Below are 20662 nucleotides of genomic sequence, written 5' to 3' on the forward strand. Positions count from 1 at the left end.
TGCTTATTTTCTCCATGGGGCGCAACACTGCCTATGTGTGCCTGAACAGATTCGACTGGCCGTGAAAAGAATTCTAAATAAAACACAAACATGGAATTTGGCAACGCCACAGAAGCGAGCTTAAGACTAATTCCAGCATGCGGACGGCTCTCACACAGCAAGTCTGGCTCCACTATAAATGAAACCAGGCTCTGTAAAATCGCCAGTAAAGTTTGAGTTAGGATTTAAAGAGACAGCATTCTTATTCCAAGGTTTAAGGGGGAAAAAAACACACACACGCGCGCGCGCACACGCATACCCCAGCTTATTAAGGAAATTCATGCTGGCCCAGTAAGTCTGTACATTGCAAGCTGTGTTTACTTTCAGCAGTCATTTCCATTTTAAAAAATGTGATGTTAAAAAAAAAAACACAAAAAACCCACCAAATTCACTTTGGACTTGATTTTTAGAAAAAATTGCTGTAATTATTATTGCAGGGACCACTGGCAGTGACAGCATGAATGAAGGACCTACCTGACGGCAAAGTTGAAATGATATATTAAAAAAAAGTATGAATGTTTGAGGCAGAGCAGCGGAAGAGAAAGGTGCAGAGGGGGAGAAGCTCTTTGGCCAGGCTGGCCACGGAGCAGCCTGTTCTCATCAGGCAGCCCAGCAAGTGGGATGGTGACTCACTGGGACTTGCTGGGAAGGGGCTATATGCCATACAGCCCCGTGCTGCCATGCAAAGGGGCAAATCTAACCCTGGGGCAATGAAATCCCCTGGGTAATACCTCCCCAGCAGTCCCAGTCAGCCCCAGAGAGCAAAGACATCTGTGAAGAAGAGTGAGGAGAAAGTGAAAAAGAGCATTCGCTCATCTTTACCTATTAAAGATAAAACAAATTTAAGAAATCTCAGTTTATAATCACAAGACATGGCCTGGCAAACTTAGCAGGAAAGGGCAATGAGCAAATTATTTAAGGCAGTGATGGTACTGTCTCCCACACAATTTTGCTCTCCCTTACAGCTCTGGATGATACCAGGCCACAGAATTAAAATTATACCTCAAGTGCCCACCTCAAACCCTGACCATTGGGTTTTTCCTTGAAAAGGGGAGAGCAGAGGGAAGATTTGCTGGCTAGAGGGTTCTAAATATGGGAAAAGTTCAGACATTTACAAGTGTGCTCAACTGCACTAATTAACATTGACAGTGGTGGTGGAGGCAGGGGCTAGCACCACTGCAGTTTTCACAATGCTCCTCATGGAAAATACGCAGAGAAAGTGTGAAGGAAATTGGGAGGGAGTTTACAGCAATTTCACAGGATTATTTCACAACTATTCTATGTATCTACTGATAATGATAGTGAAGTGTTCGGCTTCAGTAGGCTACAGAGTTTTTAAGATTCTACCTAAAATTTACAACAGAGGTTCAGTTTAAGGAGAAACAAAAAATACAAAGAAAAAACATGGGGTTTTATTATTTTTGTATTTTATAAGGTTTTGCAGAAAGGTGAAGTTACTCACTAATCTTGGCCTCACTGTAGGCAAAACCATAATGATCCTATTCCCAGTTTAATCAACAATTCACACATTTTTATAAAGGATTTGGATTAACCAATCGATAAACAGACCTAATTTTTGGAAAGACTTTGCATTATAAGCCTGTCTGTGCCATAATAAATGAACTTACTCTCTCTCTGTTCAACCGGAGGAGGGGAGAAAATAACCCAAATCTCTGTAGAAGATGCAAACTGAAAAAATAGTTCCCCCACAGGCAAAGGTCACTGGTGCTATGCTGAGGTCTTACGAGGTTCCAGGAATTTTTGGTTTTCACCCTGATTACCATGGACAGTTTTAAATGGTACGTATTTCCCAACAATACTCTGATTCTTACTTACTGTACATCCCTGAATTCCATAGACCATGCTCACAGCTGGCATAACAGTAGAATGCCACTGAAGTCATAAAACACCTTGTCGAAAGATGCTCAGCTAAGCATCCCTAGGCAGTCCCTAATTCAACCTTCAGTGGGCTGCTGGCGTGGTACAGCACGCCCTGGCAGCACCACGCTTGTCACACAGCCATGGAAGAGACGTAAGGATCAGGTTTAGATATGGGTCTCACGTGAAATAATCTAGGTCAGTATAGGGCATGTAAGGAGACAGGCTGACACACAGAAAGGATAGGATGCTCCCCTCGCATTGCCAGGGGAGGTACTGAAAATAATACATTTACAGTTGGCTCCAAATAGCCAAGTGATATTTAAACAAGCATAAACGCTGCAGGTATGTTGTGCAAACTGGCCTCTCTCTAACCAGAGATTCTTTATGTTAATAGGGAAGACAATAATTTAGAAAGCACTATTTCATGGCATGATTCCAGCGCCTATGTCTCCCCACTGTCTTGCTTAGTGTCTGCATTAACCTCATTCCAAAAGTCCCAGGACCTCTGACTCTTACAGCTGAATTCATAAAAAATGTAAGCCCTCACTATGTGGGATTTTTGCCTGTTCCCTTCCAAGTGCACATTTTACAGACTCATTGAACCTGGCTTCCCCAGCTTGTGCTACAGCAGGTTGTGTTAGCTAGAACAGGGACCCATAGAAATGGTTTGATTAAGACAAAAAAAAAGATAGCAAAGGCACGTACCATACTCTAGCTTACCAGATTTCTGTACGTACTGAAAAAACGCTTGGAAAGAGCCTGTCCAAAAGAAAGCGAACAGCATAAAAACGTATGTTGCTAACAGTTGCTCAGCTGTTTACTGCTCAGCCAAAAGAAGGACCATGCAGCAGACAGGAGCCCAGTGGGGCACACACGAGGTGCAACAGCCTGGCTTCTTTGACTCAAACCCCTTTCTAAACATAAAGTGTCCCATCTGAGCACATAACTCTTCCTTTCGTCTATTTTTGTGAAGCATTTAGAAAAGAAAAAAGAACCCAGGCAGCTCTGGAGGGACATGGGGTAATTTTTTGCAGTTCTCTGGCCTAAACCTGAGCCGCCCCAGGAATATGTGATCCAATTCATCTTAAAAAATAAAATAAAATAAAGCTATTTCACTACAAAATGTACAATGCCTCACTGTTGCCTCCACCTTTCCCAACTCTGGCTTGTGAACGAAAAAGCGTTTCTCATCACAACTACCTACACCATACACCATGTCTTGCCCTACTTCCTTTGACACTGAGCATTATATTTGTGCACAAGAGATTTATCTCTGTTCTCACAAACTGAACAGCCCAATTCACTTCCTGGCTCAGACACACAAACGCATCCACACATATCTGACAGAAAGCGAGAAGAAAAGTGATGACAAAAAGCTACTGCTGAAGGGGCAGGAGAAAACTCCATCCTGAATATGCCAGGTGAGGCTGTACAAGTGAACTGTTTAGCATACGCTATGTAAAAATGAATGGCAATTTACTCAGAGAAAGAAAGAATAATTGCAAACATTTATGCCTCGTGCATGTGTATTAAAAAAAAAAAATCAGCTCTCAGAAAGCTGGTGCATTGCCCAACCAAAAGGCAAGGCACCTGACAAACACTACCCCTAATTTTGTTGCTTTCGAGGTGATTGCTTCCTTCCTTCTCTTCCTGCAGTTGATTTCTTCTCTTTTTAGGAAGTGTTCACCAAGAGGCATTCAACTCCCTGAAAAGGGTAGGAAGGAGGTGGCAGCAGGGAAAGGATGGTCCTATCCTGCCAACCATCCCTTGTGGTTACTCTGCTGCAGAAACACGAAAGCCACTCCTGTCCCTTTGCTGAATACGAACACGCACCATGCTACAACTTCAAAAATAGGTCTGCTCCTCCTTCGGACAACGGAGGTGTTTCTGGACATAACAGCTGCTGAAAGCTACAGTGCTGCCCAAACCTTGCCTACTGCGCCCCATTAAAGCAGTCTTTATTTATGCTGATGTCTTCTGGAAAGTGCTGCACAAATGCCAAGAAAAAAGAAGACTGTGATTTGTTTGGGTCTTCCATCAGAGCAGCAGGCACCTTGCCATCAGTGTAACAGCCTCTTTGTAACCAAGCTACGCTCTCCCTTCCAAACTACTGATACTACCAAATACTTAATGAATCGGGGGGGGGGGGGGGGGGGAATGGGGCTATTACTAATGGGAACAACAAGGCACAAGAAAGAAGCCCTGAAAAAAAACCCAAACCGTTCAATGACATAGAACAGAAATGTCCTTCCCTTACTTTCCCATAACATTCCCTTTTGCCTCATCTCCCACCTGATACCACCAAAGCCTGTTTGTGCCTTAACAAAGATGGATCAGTTGATGTGCAGTCCCCTGGCGCTTACCTATACTCTGAAGTCACCTACTCCTAACCCAGCCATCACTCAGCAAACTCTAAAATGAAATAAATTCATTCGTTCCAATAAGCAAATTATAAAATCACCTTCATCCATCTTGTTCCTATATTTTTAAATTTGATTGTGGCCAGAGAATTGCTGGCTGGGAATTACCCTTCCCCCACTCACACATACACCCTTTAAAAATGCAAAATCTAGCCCTCTATTTCAATATTTCTGATGTCAGTGACCGGTGTCGGCTCTCCCCATACAGTAACTGCTTTAAAGCGCTGCATACAACACTGCATTAAAAATTAATTACACATGCTATTTTATTGATAGTGCATAATGTAATGAGCACCAGCTGTGCTAAACATCCAAACTCCTTTTTAAGACAGCTATAAAAAAAGAAAGAAACTGCACTTCCAAATGCTTCTCCTGTCAGAGGAGAAAAACAGCAACATCTTGGATGGATTTGAAACAGGATTCTTTGATTTAGCTCTCCATTTGGAGCGTTTGAAGAGTTCAGACTCTCGGGCTCAGCATAGTGGTATGCGATCGAGTTAACTCTCTCAATGTTGGAGTCATTGTCTTTACTTCAGGCAACGTTGCCTTGAACCCTTTTGTCCCAAGACTACTGGATTCAGTTCCACCCGTTATTATTGCAATTAAGGACTTTTCTTTTTTCCTGGGATGTCTGGAAATGGCAGGCATCCACTTTAAAGCACCTTTAAATATCGCTATTGTTCCTGCTGGTTCTTAACTTGACATAATTAGGACTTACAAAAGTTATAGTGATCGGGCATCTGTCTAGAACAAAGCCTCATCCGCGCTCAGATTGCCAGCACTGCTGCCCCATGCAGCACTCTAATTTTAGTTGCCGCTTTGCTGTCTTAAGGTCTCTTCACTGCCTCTTGACAAACACACCAGTCAAAAAATCAGTTTGTGATTAGATCAATCTATTTTGAGTTTGGATCTGATTTTAATATCTGGTGAGACAGAGAGCTGCATAGACAGACAGGTCACATATGATTTTAATACTTGGATAGATGGATGAACACACAGATTGATAGATAGATGAAAAGATGGATGCATACACTCAGACTGATGCATTACCGTTTTTAGTGTATATACATCTCTCACACATCCCTGCACTCTGTACGTACTGTCCACAAAGTCAATTCCACTATAGCATGCATTAAATATTTCACTAAAATAAATAAATACATGTAACCATGACTAATAGGGACATCTCTCCTGAATGTTAGCCAGTACTTTATGCAAAACTCTTCTTTGTGCAGCAAAATGAAAAGATACATTTACAAAGGATCTCGGGGAAACTATAGGTCTTTGTCTGCCCTCAGACACATATCGCAAATTCCTCTTTCTCCTCTCAAAAAAGAACCCAGTGCTGATCAGAAATCACGTTTTAGTGCTCTTTTTTTTTTCTGAGATTCCACTCAACAAAAAAATGAAGAGTAGAGTATCAGCCATAGTCCTGGGACTTGATGAGTTAGGAGGTTTTTGCTGGATGAGTTTGCATTCTCTGCTCTGATTACTGTTTTGTTTTCCATTGATCCTCCTGTGTTAATAAAACCCAGTCTGGAGTGAACAAAAGCTTGCTTCTTGTTCTAGTAAGAAATGTGCCGAGTGCATACCATATCATTAACATTAAAGTTTTTGAAATAATACTGCTTTCTAGACAGACTGTATTAATTGCACCAAGCTTTTTACAGCAGGGTGGTCTAATCTAGCTCTTCTTATTGGCTGACTCCAGTTATAAAACCAACACAAAATGAATACAATGATATAATTGAAGGAGGGAAAAGTATTCTTTTAAAACCTATTATTTACTTACAGGTACTTCTTTTACCTTTATTGTCTCTTTAACCTTTGCCAAGAAAACACCAGACTAGTAAGTAGAATTTCAGTAGCCAAGTAAATGGATATTAACTTTACAAGATGACTGTGTGATTTTCAGAATGTTCTAATGACTAATACAGCTGATTCCTTGAATTAACAGACGCTTGTTCCTCTCTTCTGAGCTATGGCCCCATGCTTTCCTCTATTTTAGACCTTAAACTTCACAGCCCTGTCCATTAATCACTGCTGTCCATGCCCACTTGCTGTTTTTATATATGCAACTAAGTATCGTAATTGCTTTCCACCTCCTTCCATCAGCCTACATGTGGGAAGGAAGCAGTTTCACTGGTTAGCTGAATATATGTGCATTGGACAGATTTAATTATCTTTACAGAGGTATATAAAACCCTCACTCGTGGGCCCAGGTCCAAAGATTTTGGATCAGGTATATATCTGAACACAGGCATAGGAGATAAATTATTATCTGTGCCATTACAATCTCCTTTGTCTTATGCCAATTATAATTCCATTTCTGGGGCTTTTGCACTGTAGGATCTTCAGGGCAGAGACTTTTTTCTTTGGAGAGCAAACCGTAAAGTGCCATGCACTTCTGTGCTGAGATTTTCAAAGCTCATTTCTCGTTAACTTTAGTGGGAAATGGGCATCCAAATCTCTTAGGCAGCTTTGACAATTTAAGCCTTAATGTACAATATTAATAAATCAGCATCATAAAAAGAGCCTTATGAAGATATATTGGGAAAAAATAGCCCCACAAAAAGCATTGCAGTGTATGTGTGCATGCATATGGGCATATACTTTTCTTTACATAATTACGTCTCTCAACAATCATTTGCATGTCTCTGTTATGCAAAAAAACCTGTGTGTGTTTTACAGTTACTCTGAGCAGTTGCAATTCATTGAAATGAAATAAAAAGCAGGCTCAAAAAAGCACCCTAATCTGGCAAGGGGTAAAGCAAAATGAATGCTTTGCCCATTTATATTTTAGATCCAAGCTACACAACCCTGTGAATTTCATGACTCTATTCCAACTTCTAATTAAATAGGCACTAAAAACATTTAAACGGGAGAACCCAATTCAACAGACAGAAGCCTCTGAGGGAAAAAATAAATAAATAAAGAGACTGAGAGAGAGATTGTTCCAGTGGCACATTATTTTTTTAAATCACACGGAAAACATAGACCTTTAGTCTCAAATTCTTCACCCTGTGGTGCCTCAACACAGAGAACTGAACAGAGGGGACCACGACCAGTACTGGCCGAGTGACACAGTGGACACCCAAGCAGACTTCCCAGCACCATTTACTGTGATAGAAACTACTATCAGCAGCTCATTTTCTAAAGATTGCAAACAGCCCTGGATGAAGCAGTACAACTTTCCCTGTGCACAACTGAATGCTACTCAGCATTCTGGGTGATCACTCTTACTTAGGTCGGAGATTTCCAAATGTAGGTTTCATACGTGTGTACCCCAAATCCCACCAGCAGCCAGAAGTTTAGATTCTCCAGCACAAAACTGCTGGGATTATGGAGGGCCCAATTTGTGAGTGCCCAGCAGAGATTTGGGAGTACCTGCAACTTCAAGCCTTCAGAGTTGAAGCCTGCTTGAGAATCGCAGGGAAAAACTTCAGGTCCTGAATTAAATGAATGCTGAAAAACAGGAAAGGTAAGAAATGATGAAGGAGGAGGAGAGGCGGGAACTGCTGATGGCTTTTGTTCAAAGAAGGAAACAATTCCTCAGAAGCAAGAACAGGGCTGACAGAATAAAAGGCTAATCAAGTCAAAGAGACAAGCAGATCTCTAAAGCTGGAGCAAGTGACTGTTGCAAATGTCTGTATTTAAAAAGAGGGCACAATGCAGAGATCATCACTAGATTATTAGTCAACACAAAGAACTCACTTTTCTTTCATTTCCACAAAACATTCTGGGGGCTAGAAAGATCCCACAACCCTTGCCATGGGGTTTAAACCATGCCCAGGCTCATATACAGTGAATACTATGGAGCTAAGAAAGGGTTAAGTAGACATAATCTCCTTTTTCAAGGGAAGAAAATGTTTCTTTCAAGCAGAACTTGACCAACTACTGTCATAAACATGTAGCATGCACTTTGATATAACCTATTCTCTAAGTGCTGCAGACTGCAGCAGTAATTACAGGAAGCCATGATAACAGGTCTCTCTCCACAGACCTGGCATCGCTCTCCCAGCAAACAGGCAATTCGGAAAACGCACAGCGCATAACTCCAAAGTGAGAACTCAAAGTACACAAAGTACAAAAGCCTCGCCTTCCCACATTCTTTAATAAGTTATTCCTTCCTTCCTTTTCTATTTTTAGTTGTACTTGCTTCCCTCCCCACTAGCTGCTGGCATCAGAAGCAACAGGGAAGCAGGGCATCCAGTTCACTGTTACAATTACCTGCCTACCAAAGGCACCTGGGTGCATACTGCACCAGGGAAGACAGAGAACAGCAAACATAAGATCAGTTCCAGTTTGGTTTACTGGTTACAGGAAGGAGGGAAGTGGGAAGGCAGGGGAGCTATCCGACTTTCTGATCCAGCCCTCGCCGTTCGGAAGAGCCCATCTCTACAACCATCTCAGCCCAGTTAGTCAATCTGCTGAGGCTGATGAAACAGAGCCTGATTAAAACAGCATCCCCCCCACACTGCGTACGGCAGCTCGGATCGGAAATCTGACCAAAACCCCTGGATGCGCTGACTGCACTGCACCACACAGCACATTGCTGCAAGCCCAGTGCCTGCACCTCGGTGCAAGCAGCTGGGTGCAGGCTGAGCCTCTCCCAGGCGGCACAGGGAGCATTCCTCGCACATCCTGAGCTTCACCCAGGGTCAAAACAGGACCCTGTGGAGTGCTCTCAGCCTCCTCCCAAAAATATTTTATCTTTCAGGACTGAGGATTTCCAAGATGTAAATTTAAATTCCTTGCAAAACTTTTTGCCTCGCTTTATTGCAACAATGAGAGATGTACAGGGACATTCCCATGAGGTATAGTGTACTGCAGCCAGGTGGTACCACTGCTTGTGGAAGGAAAAAGCTGAGCGCAGCAAAGTTTTGTCAGCTTCAAGGGGACATGAGGAGCCATTTCCCAAAGGCTTTACTCCTGACAGTCGGTGCTGTCTCTCTAAATCCTCTGGTTCTCACACATTACTTATCCAGCATCATTCTGGGAACTCCCTATTAAAACTCCACACACGTTAGCATGAATGAGGGCTGCAGGGTTTGGCCCACCACAGTGAGACTCCATAAACGCTTGCGGATTTTGCCACAGCTGTATTTTCTTTTAAGCCCTCCCCATTTTCACCTCTCCAGCCCGCAGTTCACCATAGGCCCAATCTTGCAACTGAGCCATGCTCGGAAACACCCACTGATTTCAAAGAGATCACTGGGTCTGAAATTATGGGGTCTGGCGACAATATGTCCATGTCCTCTTTGGCTAGCTCGGTGCGCCCTCATTTCCACATCACTTTCCCCTCCTTGCGGTGACAAAAGTCAGGCATCCAAAAGGAATAAAGGAAAAGAAAAGCTGACGGGGGAGAGGCGAGGGATGTGTGGCAAGTTACCAAGGAGCATTTTCTCAAAGCAGGGGAGAAAACAGCATGGAGCACATACATCCTGTGCGCACACGGACACGGAGGAGAGCCTTTAATATGAATGACTGGGGAGGGAGGGAGGGAAGGAGGGAGGGAGGAAAAAAAAAAGAAGGGGAAAAAAAAATACCTCAGATGTTAAATGTTATCCAATTAAGCTTAAAATAAACAGCCAGAGAGATGAAATCTTGATACTGGGGTATCACATTCTGTGAGGAGTCTCAGACATTTGTTCACAATGTGGCACAAACAGCCTGGCAGTGGCCGCTGGTGACAGCTGAAGGTGGGCAGACAGGAGGGGAGGGATGGGGAAGTGGAGTGAGCACATGCCCTTTCCCACTCCTCATCCTTCACCAGGGTGGAGGGGGAAGGAAGAAGGGGAGAGGGGTGGTTTAGGGCATCTTCTCTGCCTTCCCCACGCGACCCAGTGAAGGCAGCTCTCCCACAGCAAAGACGACATCACTTGGCAGCACTACTGACCTTCAGATAGCAACAAAAAAAAAAATGTTTCTATTACCTGACAACTGACAATGACATCCAAATGTGCCTGACGTCTCAGTCTGAATCTCAGTCTGAGTCCCGCCAACTGAGACTGCACGTGCACCACAGCAGGGCAGGCTAAGGCAGGGCGGGAGGGAGGCCAGTGCGCGGAGAGGTGACGTGATCACGGATGTGTGAGGGTGGGAGGAGGCAGCTATGGGAGCCCCCGGCAGGTTTGCAGGCCTGGACGGCCCTGGAGAAAAAACAATAGAAAAAACTGTCAGTCGGATCTAAGTTTGAAGGGACAGAGGAGGCATCATCAGGGGAAACAGGCGAGGCGGGGGCTGGCTGCCTAACACACGACACACTTGGTCTGAACCCCTCTCTGGGTACGGCTGAGGCTGGCAGGCTCGCACCGGGCGCGGGAAGAGCAAGAAGAGACTTGGGGGATCTGCGAACCCGGGCTGGGGGCCCGAGGGGGCACGGAGAGGTACAAAGTGGTGGGAATGGCTCGTCCTGGCATGGAGCAGAGCCCGAGGCAGCAGACGTCGCCACCAGCACTTGCTCAGGGACTGAATCAAAAGGGGGATTATTGTTTTACGGCTGTGTTAATGCATTGAGCTGACACAAAACTGGGCAGGCTTTCTGCTGAGCCGCCGCTGAAGCGGGCTCCACACACCAGCCTGGACAAAGTGCGGTGACTTAGAGCTCAAATGGCTTCAGCGAGGTGCCAGGAGCCGAGCTCCCAGAAGGAAGCATTGGCGGCCACTGTACTGCCTTCCCGCTTGAGCTGCAGCCAGTTGTGCATTTTGCATGCCCCCATTATGCAGGCCGCTTCCCTATCAAGCCTGCAAAGAAGGGAGCAACCTTTTTCCTGGTAGCTAAAAGATGATATTGTAACCTCCAACAGTATTATTTATTTTTAACCCCTCTAGGAATCACCTGACATTTAAAAGCTGTATTTAAGAGTTTTCTCCTGCTCCGATGGAAATGCTCGCTCCTCCTGGCACTAGTCCAAACTGAGCTCTGCAGCTTTGGAAAAACTAAGATGCAAGTCTTAAATATCGGTATACGCCTGCACAAATACAGATATGCACAAACATACACACACACACACACATGCAGAATCAGGTATGAGTCACATTTTTGGCTGGTGCGAATTAGCAGAGTTTAAAGGGAAGGCGAGTGAATGGGTACCGCTTTACATCTACTGAGAATCCCACCCGATTCATTTAAAACTACGCCTGCTACTTAATTATTGAATAAAGGGTAGCTACTAATCAAGGGCAGTTTCTAAATGAAGATATGTGGTGGAGTGGTCGCCATTAAAAAGCTGGCATTTGCCAACAGTTACCACACAGTGGTAGATCAGAAACCACAGTTTCCCCCTGTATTTAGATCAGGAAATATGTGTGTTAATTGTGGGGTATCTTCTGGCAAATGTTCTGGTTTTTTTAACAGTGGCAATTCTGGCTGTGCATGCATGTGCGCCTTTGCAGATACATGCAAACACTATGGCAGGAAGGAGAAATATTTATCTGTGTTCCCTTCAACCCTAGAAAAAACATTTTCTAAAGGAGCCTACACTGTGGCAGCAAGGAGAAATATTTATCCATGCTCTCTCCAACCCTAAAAAAGCAACATTTTCCAAGGGAGTCTCTCCACCACGAGAGTCCCGATTCGGAAACTAGGCCTGCATGTTGATCTGACAGCTACACATGTGAGGCAAACGGGGATACTTCATCCTTGGCACAGCATCCAGTGCTCCAGTCTGCAAGGACTGCATTTGATTTTGTCGTTTATCTTAAATGGCTAAGAGACCACCAGTGCAAAACATTTGTGTGAAGCTTTTGCCAAAACCACAAGTGAAGAGTCTAAATTCCCTGTGTAAATACTTGAGCTTCAAGCATCAAGGATAAAATTTCTGCTCTTTTGTGAAGACTGGTTTTAAATAGAAGCCATCTCTGTGGCTCATGGGATGAGGAAGGGTTTTTTTATTTTGGGAGCTCAGTTGCTTGGCTTTTGTAACTGTTTGATCTCCCTGGAAGTACTACACAAGCAGGTAATGATAACTACTATCCAGATTGTACCTATGTTGCATTTTGGGCAGGACTGTGCACTAGGCATGTGGAAACTGATGTCAGACACAGATTTCTATGTGTGTATGAACCACTCTACTGCCACTGTAACATATATGAATAACAAGTTTGGTTTTTTCATAGAACAATCAAAAAGTAACTCAGATTCCCTTCCGTGTCTTGAACAATTGTATCTTACTTTCCTAATATTATAAAAATAACTAGGCTAGCATAGGCTATGTTGAGCTGCCTGGGCACTTGTCCTTGCTGCAAAAGTTGTGAGCTTGAAATCAGGATTTGGAGTATGACCACAAGGCAGCTACATCTCAGGTTATACCTAGACATGTCTGTGGCCCCACCATGACTAAGGGCGCAGGTCCTGCAGTCACCTGGCCCTCTACAGGTTTTGAAGGAGCTCATCACACAGAGGAACTATGTGAAGCCCACCAAGGGCACCATTAACCACAACTGCATGGGTTTTTAATGTGGAGGTGCACGGGTCTTAGCACGCAACACTACCCTGAGAGCAACAGCCTCCTCTCTAGTCCTGGTGGACCCCAGTCATCCATTGGCAATAAATTTGATACTATCTGCCCAGCCCTGAGGCATTGAAGAAGATGCTAAGAGCTCACCAAGTGGGTACAGGGAGGCCTCCCATGCTCTTATCCAATACATGTCCTGTAGTGAATTAAGGTTTCAAATAGGAGGTTTCTAACCATCTAGGCACAGGGATCCTGTAAGGGCCTTCCAACAGAGGTACTGGGAGCAAGCCAGCAATCCACTTTAACAAGGTACCTAACAAATTCACAGGAAAGACTGTATGAACCAGTTGAAGGTGAATGGATGGAACTGAACATGTCACTCAGAATGTCTTTTTACTGTCCTTTGGTGTATATATGAGAAAATCTAAGAAGTGCTAACCTAGTGTCAGAAAGGAAAGGGTTGGTAAGGGAGAAGAAGAATGGACAAAGAGACACTCTGGCAGATGCTCAGGGAGTCCCACCACCACTCCTGAATCCAGCGCTAAAAGACAAAGATCGTGGGACTGCCAGACCAGGAGGCTGAGTCTGCCCTTACAAGCGAAGTCAAATCAAGTGATTCCTCCACCTCTTTGCCAGCACTTTAGGGTTTCCTTCTTTGTCACAAATCAGGACAGTCCTATAGAATCAGATCAAGTGGCAAATCATGAAGAGGGAAATCGTGTCTACTGGTCTCGAGGAAAGGCATGGAGAAAAGGAGTGCTCTGTCGTTAGGTACATGATACTTCTTCATAGCTATAGAAAGAGTAACAGTGGTGCTCAGAAATGCTCAGCTTGTGTCTCCTAGGAACATGTCCATGTTTTACTTCTCCAGCTCCTCTTCTGTGGGATTTTTCCCCATAAAGGCTCTATTTAAAGCTGAAAATGAAGATGGGGGCTCTACCATTCTTCAATTTAACTGCTACAGGTGATGGAAAAACACAAAATGAACAAACAGATAAAAAGATAAACAGATATAGGTAGATAGACAGATGGTATCCTAAGGTGGTGCTGAGAGTTTCCACACAGCACCGGGGGAGGGAGGGGAGCCAGTCTCTGGAATTCTGTGGCCAATTGACCACATCATGTTGCAAACAGGTTTCAAAAAGAAAACACTTCTGTGCATCCCTGACTGCCACAAAGGGTAGAACCACAACTGGCACTAAGTGAAAGCAGACCTCAGGAACTGCATTGCAATCTTAGAGGCAAAAATTTGATCCAACTGGGGTGAGTGGGCACACACATGCAGCTCTGTGTCTCTCGGACATTGCTGACACGTGTGAGGCTCAGTTTTTCTCTTGGGTCAGCACTGGAAAATCACTCACCTGCACTGCAGATCTCAATTATATATTCTGCATTCATTCTGCACAGATGTGAAGGGGAGTTTTGCATGTAGCATGAGTGTGAAACATGCACAGGGACTGTCACTGTGTAAATAAAAAATCTGCATTGCTGATGGTAAAGAACGATTTTGTCCTCATGCTTTAAACAGGCTTGGCATACATTCAGTGACTGTACACGGCAGTAGCTCACAGGTTATGTTGACTCCCAGGCACTGCTAAGAGTAATTTTTTTTCTCTCTGCTATTTTTAAACTTGCAAAGAAGAAAATAAGGTAAATTGGACATGACCCCAGAAGATGGAAGTGAGCATAAGAGCCTAGATGAACATGACAAAAGCCACAATCAAGGCATAAATTGCATCCTTTTGTTGTCCCTCTCCCTGAGCCTAGGCATGACTGGCCATATGATACGGTATATGTAAAACACCACGCTCCTCTGGCACATCTGCAGAAAAGTCCCTGAGCAAAGCACGAAGATGGAGCCGCAAGCAGCATTCACAGTGCCCCACCTCGGTGTGGTTCAGACCAGGGGACCTGATATTAATTTAAGAGATCTTGCTTTACGTCTTGCGTTGCATGTAAACGCAGCCATGCATAGCTGTGTAACTGGTGCGTCCCCAGGGGTGTTGTGGGCTTGTCTGGGTGGGTGCCAGGGTGTGTATCTGTGCACAGGCAGACAGGCAGGTGCACAGGAAGACGTGTAAGCCACTTAACAGGGCACGAACCAAGTTTTTCTGTGTGTCTCTCTGTGCCTGTCTGGTGATGGAAAATCAATCAATAGCTGGTTAGAGACTAGAGCTCAGTTCCATTATTAAAAAACTCTCTTTCAATAAAAAGAAAAACATCTGTTCAAACAGTGTATGGGTACAAATTCAGAGTGCAGGCTACAGCCTCATCCCTGCCCTGTGCTTGTCATGTTCAGGGAGAATACTGCAGATGTTTTGAGATGGGTTTTACATGTACCATTGCAGCAGCCTTCAACAGACACATCCAGAAGTGAAAGACAGATCTATTCACTAATCTTTCCAACAGAATTTTTTCCAAGCTTTTCCTAAAATAAGTTGTCTCATCTGTATTACACCCTCTCATACGGACTGTTCCCACCTGATACTATTATCTTTCTACCATATCTTTTTACACAGACACCAACAGGGCTGATGAAGCAAACATACACAAGCACACATGTGTACACACACAGAGTGTGCAGAGACACAGGCACAACCATTTCCAACAGCAACTAGCAGAGCAATGCATGCACACCATGCAAGTGGCAGGCACACACAGCATCCCCCAGGAAACGCAGAAGGACTCAGTGGTACAGGCAGACACGCTATTACACACACTCACGTACAGAGTCCAACGCTCAGGCAGACACACCTGCACACCAGCCTTTACCTCTTCCCCCAGCACACACACAGTGGTTTTGGAGCAGTTCCCCCGCACCAACTTATGATGCTAAGACTAAAACTTTGCTCGCGCTGGAAATGGAAAGGCTGCACTGGGGAAAGAAGAAGGAGGGCAGGGAAGGGATTTCTTGTTATATTTTGCTCAGGGATTTTTTTTTTTTGGCAGACAAGGATTCCCTTTGAATTAATACATTTCTTTCTCCCAAGAATTTCGAATGATAATGCATAAATGAGTCATAGATCAAGAACAGCGACGTGGTGAGCAAGAAGGAGAAAGAGTGTGAGTGAGGGGCACTGGCACAGAAATTTGACAGTACCCCAACTCCCCCCCTTCCTCCCCCCATGCCAAGACATTAATTCTCACAAGTCGGAGAAAATTACTATGCATGAATGCAAAAAGCATGATCAGGAGTAATTAACATGGCTTCATATGCAAATTTTATTAATGCAGAAGTACAAAGTCATTATGCAAATGAAACTTACGTCAACTCTCTTGACAAATATTCATCTCTAAAGCTCAAGTTTCTCCCTTCTAATTTTTTTTCTTTTTAATTTTTTGGTGTAAAACCAAAAAAAAAAAAAAAAAAGTGACGAGGACTGTTTGACAAGTTTGCAAAGTTGTTTTTCAACCGGAGAAATTTATTCTTGCATTGTTGATATTTTTTTTGTTGTTGTTGTTGGCAGGTACACGACAGCTCATGGAGGAGAGCGGGAGGATGGGGGACGCAGGCTACCAGCAGCAGGCAGCCAATCAAAACGCCAGCGGCTGTAATGAGCGCGATTGATGACTGTTTGGCTTTACTGCAGGGTAATGAACTAGAATCCAGTCTGAGGAGGAAAAAAATATGAATATTCATGAAGCTGTGCTCCTGCCTTTGATGATTAAAGAAATTTTTAATATTCAAATAAGCGCTTGCCAAGTGATTAACAAAGAACAAGCACGCAGGAATATGGAAATGGAGCTGTGGAAGATTTGGGAGTCACAGTCTGTGCAGAAAAGACAGCACAAAATTTCATAAACAAGATAGGCAGATAACCCAATTCAAATCTGAGCAAATAAAGGGGGAAAAAATCCCGTTCTTTTTCATCAGTTTGGATATTGTATCAGTCATTTTGTTTTAGAGTGCGAAGGAGAATAAAAGCAACCAATGCAAGAAGATGGGGGGAAAAATCCAAACCCTGAGAAACCCAACCCAGCAATTACAAAGTAAGAATCCTGGGTTAGAAACTGATAGGAAAATGATGGCTAAGTCCATCGACTGCTGTGGGCTATTGCTTTTCAAAAGCAGGAGCCTGCCTGATGCTGAGAGCCTACCGGCTACTGAGAACCACCAGCTCGTTGTATACGACAGGCAAGAGTCAAAAGTATCCCGAAATAACCAAGACCAGACCCTGCCGTTAAATCCCTTTCCTGAGGGTGTACTGCAGGGCTTGACCACTGTCTGGGAAGGGAGGGAGGGCGTGCAACAGAAAGAAGAAATATTGCCAGGGAAAAAAAAGGAAAAAAAACCCCAAAGTGTAAAAGGAGGGTGCAAGGACGTCTCAGCTGCCCACTCTGGTAATCAGTTGGTAAGAAATGTGTTTTCCATGTGTGAGCCAGTAAGGTCCTCCACTCCCCACAGGTTTCTGAACAAGGATACAAAAATCCAGCCACGTTACAAAATGTCTGATAAGTTCAGGCTCTCACAGTTTAATAGCTTCACTAAGGATTCACACTGAAGCACATAATAACAATATTAGCTGCTAAAATGACTTTGCAGTTAAAATACATCTAATTAGCAGTCAGTGATATCCTTTTTTTCTTTTTTTTCTTTTTTTGAGAAACAGTTAACTTCAGGCCTACCGTATGCCAGAATGAAATGTGGTTGAGTTCTTTCTGTTACTCAAAAGCCAGAGTAAGGATGTCTTCAAACTCTTAGGGCACTGGAAAACCAACTCACCTTCTTTGTTATTAGATCCTGGGATTTCACAGGCCTGTTTGGCTTTTCTGCAGATCTTTAAAACCTCTGGTTAATTATTTCCTATTTTAAAATCTAAAAAAAACATAGGCTAGGTGCCATTTAATAATTAGCTGGTGTCTTCAGAATGTAACATTTCAAGTCTACTTTAAAAAAATAATAATAATAATAACCGCATGAGAACAATGCTACAAAATGCACAAAACGGCCATGACCAGAACCTTCAGAGCTGCCGTGAAAACACATCATGGAGCTAATGGGATATTTCCCCCTATATCTGCTCCAATTTTGGAGATATGAAAATACCCACTACTGATGTACCACAGGGAAGAAAAGGGAAAAAGAAAAGGAGAAGGGAAGAGAAGGAGAGAGAAGAAAATAAAAAAAAAAAAAAAGAAACATCTAAACATAAGTAAAGATAAGGTTAAACACCATGCAGGGGTATTGCTGTGAGTCTTTCCTCTGAATAATGTCAAGACCTTTCGAAGATGCCTGTTGTCTCTAGGTGCACGTGGGCGGGTGAAGTGTGGTATTACATAACACACAGGCGGCAGCGGCTATGCACAACCGTACTGATTAGAACGCTTGACTGTGAAACTCAGCTCTCCATTTCCTGGGCTGTTCATAGCTCGTGTCAGACCCTTGAACACCATAAATGTTATCCTTTGTCTGTGAGATTTCTTGGCTTTATTTTAAACAATGAATTTTCTTTTTTAATTACAGAGACATAACTACCAGCTCATACAGTTGGTTGCTTTGAAGCCCTTCTTAAATGGCAGTTGAGTTCTACCATATAAATGTGAATACTTAATATTTATGCCGCATTTTCTTCCTTTCTTTAAAAGCACCCCATTTACATATTTCTGGAGAATAATGATACTTCAGCAGGGCAGGTGAACATACATTTCAGCATATAGAGTCAATGGGAAAAAGTATTAAGAGTCAAATATTGTAAAAATCAGCCCCTAAATTTGAGTGGCTTGAATTGAGCATGCAGCTGTGGTTGCCTGTCAGTAGTTAGATACTGTAATAATAATAATAACAACAACAACAATAATAACAATAATAATAATAATATGCCTTTCATTTCTCTAGTGCCTTCCACGCAAAGATCTGGAAGCACTTTACAAAGATAAATAAACTGAGCTTGGAACACCCCGTGTGGTTAATAAATATCCTAATATATCTAAATATCCTGTTTTGAGCATGCAACTCTTCTCACTGCATAAAAATCCACATTTTAGGTTGTCCACATATTTGTGCATGGCATTTTGAGGCTCACACATCGAGGGCAGGCTGTTAAGATTTTTACTTACCTAGGAGACCATGTGGATTCCCAGAAGTAGCCCACACTATGCCTGCAAGATTGCTTATGCCATGCCAAAACCTGTCTTTTATGAAATGGGGGTGTGGGTTGTCACTGGACCCGCTTCGGGGCGAGGGTGGGAGGCCCACAGGAGTATCCAGGTGCCGCACGACAGCGTCGGTAGCATCCCTGTGAGCCAGGTCCCCGTGGGGGCTCCTGTAGGATCACCCGTTCCCCCTCCCACCTGATGCTCATTCAAACCTGCTCCTGGCCCCTTGTCCGTGCTTTGAACACGAAGCTAAGTGAAAAACTGAAATATCTTGGCTCATCCCGATTAAACACACAAGAAGAAGGACTCTCGCCCACCCCAAGGCTGCATTCATCACCTCCTCTCACCGTGCCCTCTACCCACCCCACCGACACAAGGATTTGCCCCAGGAGGGCAGTACCCCTCTGCTATGAGAGAAACCAGGAGCGACAGCAGGGGGGAAACAAGGGCAGGATTGGGCCCAAAACATCATAAGGCATAAGTAAATACAGCATGCCAACAGATGTGATATAAATATAACAGAGGAAACCAGGGCATTTTCTCATCTCAGGAAGGTGGTCTTGCAGACAGGGCTCTGGTCTGGGAAGGGGGCCAGGACGCACATCCCAGGGCACAAACCACCCAGGCTATGGCACATCCCCTCCCGGAGCTCAGCTTTCCCCTTCCCACCCTCTGCCCGTCTGGGCTGTTCAGTCCCAAAACGCTTCCAAGTAGAGCCCAGCTCTCGCTCCAGGGGTGCAGAGTGCCTAACACAATGCTGCCCTGATCTGAGCTGCAATGTCCAGAAGCTACTGCAATAAACTAACGAGTAACAATAATCACCCTGATTTGTGGAGTTTGTTTTCCAAAAGGCATAAAGGGTTGACAATAAACAGTTCATCAATTTTCCCAAGTTTGTTCCCCAACTCTTGTAATTAAGTCCTGGGGAGTTTCAACGGTTGTAAAAATCCTTGTGGGGATTAAAATTTTTAGTCCTGATTATACCGTGAATATTTCTATATACCAGCAAATATTCCTGATGTAATTGAAACATATAACCACCCCAACAGACGATTGCAGCAATTTAACAGGCCCTGGAATTAATAAAGAAACTCAGTGGATGGAAAGAGCTGTTTCCAAAGGGCAAAATAATATATACAAGCAGCTAGAGAGAGAAATACCACTACAAATAATCTGACAGTTTGACCACAAGAGTATGGTCAAGAGGCTAAAATGAAGGAAGTGAAGTGGCCAGTGAAGAGCCCCATATAGGCAGGAGTCAGTAACACTTGTGGACTTCTACTCTGCCTTGGCTATTCGGGATTGAGCCCTGCTCACACCAGCATACGCTGTACTGCACACACCTATCCTCAGGCAGAATATGGCCTCTGGAAAAGAGAACAGCAGGATTTGTGTTTGGGTAAGTATCTCTTCCTTGCTCGAAAGTTTGCCTCCTACCAGTATTTTCAAATTTTTTCCCTATCCCACATTAAAATTAAAAATAAAAATAAAAGTGGTGAAATTAGGCAGGATGAGGCTTTAGCAGCTCTTCAGCTGTTTGGTAGCAAAAAACAATTCCTGGAAGGTGGGGGGAACCTGGGGAATGAGAAGCAGATGAAGCCACTCTGCCCCTCTGTGCCTCAGTCTCCCCATCTGTGAAAATCAGCTAATGACATCCACCTGAGTTAGTTAAATGTCCTGGAAACCAAAAAGACTCTGTAACAGCAATATACAAAGCAGCAGCACTGTTAACTGGTTCACTGCTGGAAATGCGAAGGAGGGCCATCA

The 20662-nt window shown here is 43.8% G+C and overlaps 1 protein-coding gene across 4 annotated transcripts in view; it reads right to left on the reverse strand.

The window, feature by feature from the left end:
- The window catches only part of BCL11B (BCL11 transcription factor B), a 92699-nt gene that overhangs the window by 39391 nt on the left and 32646 nt on the right, over nt 1-20662 (reverse strand). For 2 of the 4 annotated variants that reach the window (XM_074868751.1, XM_074868750.1), the window contains exon 3: nt 10277-10492. The exons of the other annotated variants lie outside the window; for them this stretch is intronic. In XM_074868751.1, the coding sequence (XP_074724852.1) occupies nt 10277-10492 (216 nt within the window). The remainder of the gene's footprint in view (nt 1-10276; nt 10493-20662) is intronic. 4 annotated transcript variants of the gene reach the window in all.

This window comes from Strix uralensis, chromosome 4 (genome assembly GCF_047716275.1).
Source record: "Strix uralensis isolate ZFMK-TIS-50842 chromosome 4, bStrUra1, whole genome shotgun sequence".
NCBI lineage: Eukaryota > Metazoa > Chordata > Aves > Strigiformes > Strigidae > Strix > Strix uralensis.